The 2936-nt window shown below is 54.1% G+C and overlaps 1 protein-coding gene across 1 annotated transcript in view; it reads right to left on the bottom strand.

The window, feature by feature from the left end:
* LMX1A (LIM homeobox transcription factor 1 alpha) overlaps positions 1–2556 on the bottom strand; it is a 204854-nt gene extending 202298 nt beyond the window's left edge. Inside the window, exons 1-2 of the mRNA XM_075540457.1 lie at positions 2481–2556; positions 7–193 (exon numbers count right to left, since the gene is read on the bottom strand). Of these exons, the coding sequence (XP_075396572.1) occupies positions 7–193; positions 2481–2556 (263 nt within the window). The remainder of the gene's footprint in view (positions 1–6; positions 194–2480) is intronic.
* Between the last annotated feature and the right edge of the window lie 380 nt (positions 2557–2936).

Here is a 2936-nt window from a genome sequence, read left to right on the forward strand (position 1 = left end):
ACTTACTTCTCATAATCGTACTTGCAGTAGAGCTTCTTGTCCCGGTAGAAGCAGGTGGTCTCCAGGGGCTCTTTGCAGGAGGCGCACTGCACGCACTGCTCATGCCAGAAGCTGTCGTTGAGCCGCAGCAGAAACCTGTCCGAGATGACGCGCTGACAGCCCTCGCAGACCGACTTGGGGCTCACCGCTCTTCCTGCAGCCAACAAGAAGACGCCCGCGGTGAGCCGACCCCGCTGGAACCACCACACCTCCAAGGCCCGCCGGGAGCCGACTCCCCGCCTCCCGCCTCAAGGAGTCCCCTAATCAGCAAGCACGCTGAGACCTGGAGAGCAGAGAGATATCAAACCAAGGGACATTTCCAATGAACGGGGATGTGGTGGGAAAGATTGGAGCCCAGGCGGGAGAGGGAGCAGAAATCACCGAGTGGTCTTTAATGATCACGCGTTCCCAGGTAAGCGCGCAAACGTGCGCGCACCGCGTAAAATGAAGGCTGCAAAGGCCTCCCAAATTTATCACACCAGCGTTCCTCGTTATATCATTCGTTACGCTTGTCTCTGCTGACTATTTTTCAAATTGCGAGTAAAATGACTTTTTGTTTCTTCTGTTAAAATTCATTTTGTTCTAATTTTTCTTAGGGGTAACGAATAGATAGAGTCCTTCTAAAAATTCCCGAGCCTAAGGAGAAAACGGTAACAGTCTCTTCCAAAGCAAACCCAGGGTTGTGGAAACCAGTGGACTCCAAACTGCTGGGACTTGGCTGAGCGGCCAAAAGCAAATGGATTCTTTTGCTTCTTCGTCATAATTAAGAGATACCCAGATAAGGGAAAGAAAAGGAGGGGACGGGAGTTTAGGGCCCAGAAATGCCTGGAGAGTCCCAGGCAGGAGTCTCAGCTTAGGGTGCAGTTGATCCCAAACAGGCTCAGTGAAAACAGGGAATCCTCTGTCTAACTCGTTGAATTGTTATCTGCTACGTTCCTTTGGTTTGGAAGAGAAGGTGTGTGTGTGTGTGTGTGTGTGTGTGTGTGTGTGTGTGTGTGTGTTCTTTCTTTTTTGAGACAGGACTAGGCCGCCTGTGCAGGTACATTTCACAGCTATTAAGGAAGATATTATCCCTGGTACCAAAATCTTCAGCGTGGCTTCCCAAAGGGTCTCAATCCCTCCCCTTTCCTCAGCTACATTTTTCTCTGGAGGTAAGGGTCCAGAGCTGGGCTAGAGGTTTAGGGGCATAGGCAGGGCTATAATTCGGGAAAACTTTTGACATTTAAGAGTGAGATCGCTCTTAATCTCAAAACCTCCTTTCCTTTTTGCCTGTCTGGGTGTTCTGGCGCTGGGTGAGGAGGGGGCCAGTCAAGCAAAGGCAGTCAGTGTGCCTGTTAAGGCACTCTCTGCAGGCGCCCTGGCAGCGCCTTTTCAGGGCTCCCTGAGTGCGAGTGCGGCTGTTTCAGTTGGAAGAGCTGAAAGAGGGGAGAGTAGAATGCTTTCTTGTCTTTTCATCTGGGGTAGGTGGTGAGAGAGTCCTTCCAGGTTGTGCTGTCTCCGACTGGACTGTCTAGTCCTACGATTTCACCCCGCTCTCGCAATTGAGAGTGAAGGAAAGAGGTTAAAGCATAAAAAACGAAAATCCCTCCATCTACAAAAGTAAAATAAAAATGAAACACCCATTCCCCAGGTTTGCAAACGCCAAACCCAACGCCCACAGCCATTGAGTGGATTCCGACTCATAGCAACCCTAGGTAAGGTTTCAGAGGCAGCAAATCTTCACCAAAGACGAAAAGGGGCAGAAGGGAACCACTCCCAGCAATAATCTTTGGCTCCAGCTCTGGGAGACTCGCGAGTGGATACTGCTGGGGTCTTTGGTACATCGCTCCTACGTGGTCTCTAAGAAGGGGCCTGGGGACTAGGGGGCCCGCCGGACCCGGGATCCAGCTCCAGATAATTAAAGATGAGGCAGAGCCCCGCCACGGGAGCTAGTCCCCTGGAGGCGCTGCCCGCCCGCCTGGAAAAGCCTAACCTCTGTGCCCTAAAGTGACACTGGGGCTGCCTTGGTGAAGACATGAAACTGCTTCGAACTTGGGAGCTCAAAGGCCTGGGGTCTGGGATCCCCGTCCTTGGGCTGCCCAGAAGAGGGAGGGCTGCCCAGAAGAGGGAGGCTGAAGTCTGTCAGCTCTATGATTAAAATCCCAGTCTTGGGACTTCTTAATCATTTGCCACTTCAACGCCTGCAAACAATCCCGCCTACCCCTTGAGGCTTTGGGGAATAAGGTGCCGGACACTTATGGACCAAAGGCTTGTTGGTTTGGGGTGGAAAAGCTAACCCAGGGAGACGAATTGACAGACCGCAGAGAAGGGGCTCCACTGGATGCAGAAAAGGAAACACCAGCTCCCCCACCGCCGCCCAGAGCCCAGTGAGCAGGGCTTCCTGGCCTCCAAAGGCCTGGCAGAAAAAGGGTGCGCCTGGGGCGCCCGGCCTGAAAGCTCACCCAACAGCGAGGAGAAGGAGGCAGAAGTCTCGATGGCGCTTTGGAAGTTCTCCTCCATCTTCAGACCGTCCAACATGGTCAGACTGGGCCGCGTGGACCTGGTGACGAGAGGAATCGAAGCGTCTACGGTCCCTGTCCGCCAGGAGTAGGTCCCTGTCCGCCAGGAGTAGGAGCCCGAAGACGCTGCACTCCTGGGAAAGGACAAAGGGAGTGTCCAAGACGACCTGAGCGAACCCCAGAGTAGAGTCCAGCCCAGAGCAATGGGGAGGGAAAGCGAGACAGACCAGTCACCCAGAACCGCTGGACTGATCTGATTTCACTCGAAGGCAGCGCGTTATGTACTTAGGCCTCCGCCCCCCAACTGCGTGTCTCCTTCCCCAGCCCCCCGCCCTCCCTGCCCTCAGGCCCAGGTTTCCTATCCCTAGTCCGACTCCGCCCCAACTTCCACTGGTGCGG

This window comes from Tenrec ecaudatus, chromosome 1, assembly GCF_050624435.1.
Source record: "Tenrec ecaudatus isolate mTenEca1 chromosome 1, mTenEca1.hap1, whole genome shotgun sequence".
In the NCBI taxonomy this organism is placed as follows: domain Eukaryota; kingdom Metazoa; phylum Chordata; class Mammalia; order Afrosoricida; family Tenrecidae; genus Tenrec; species Tenrec ecaudatus.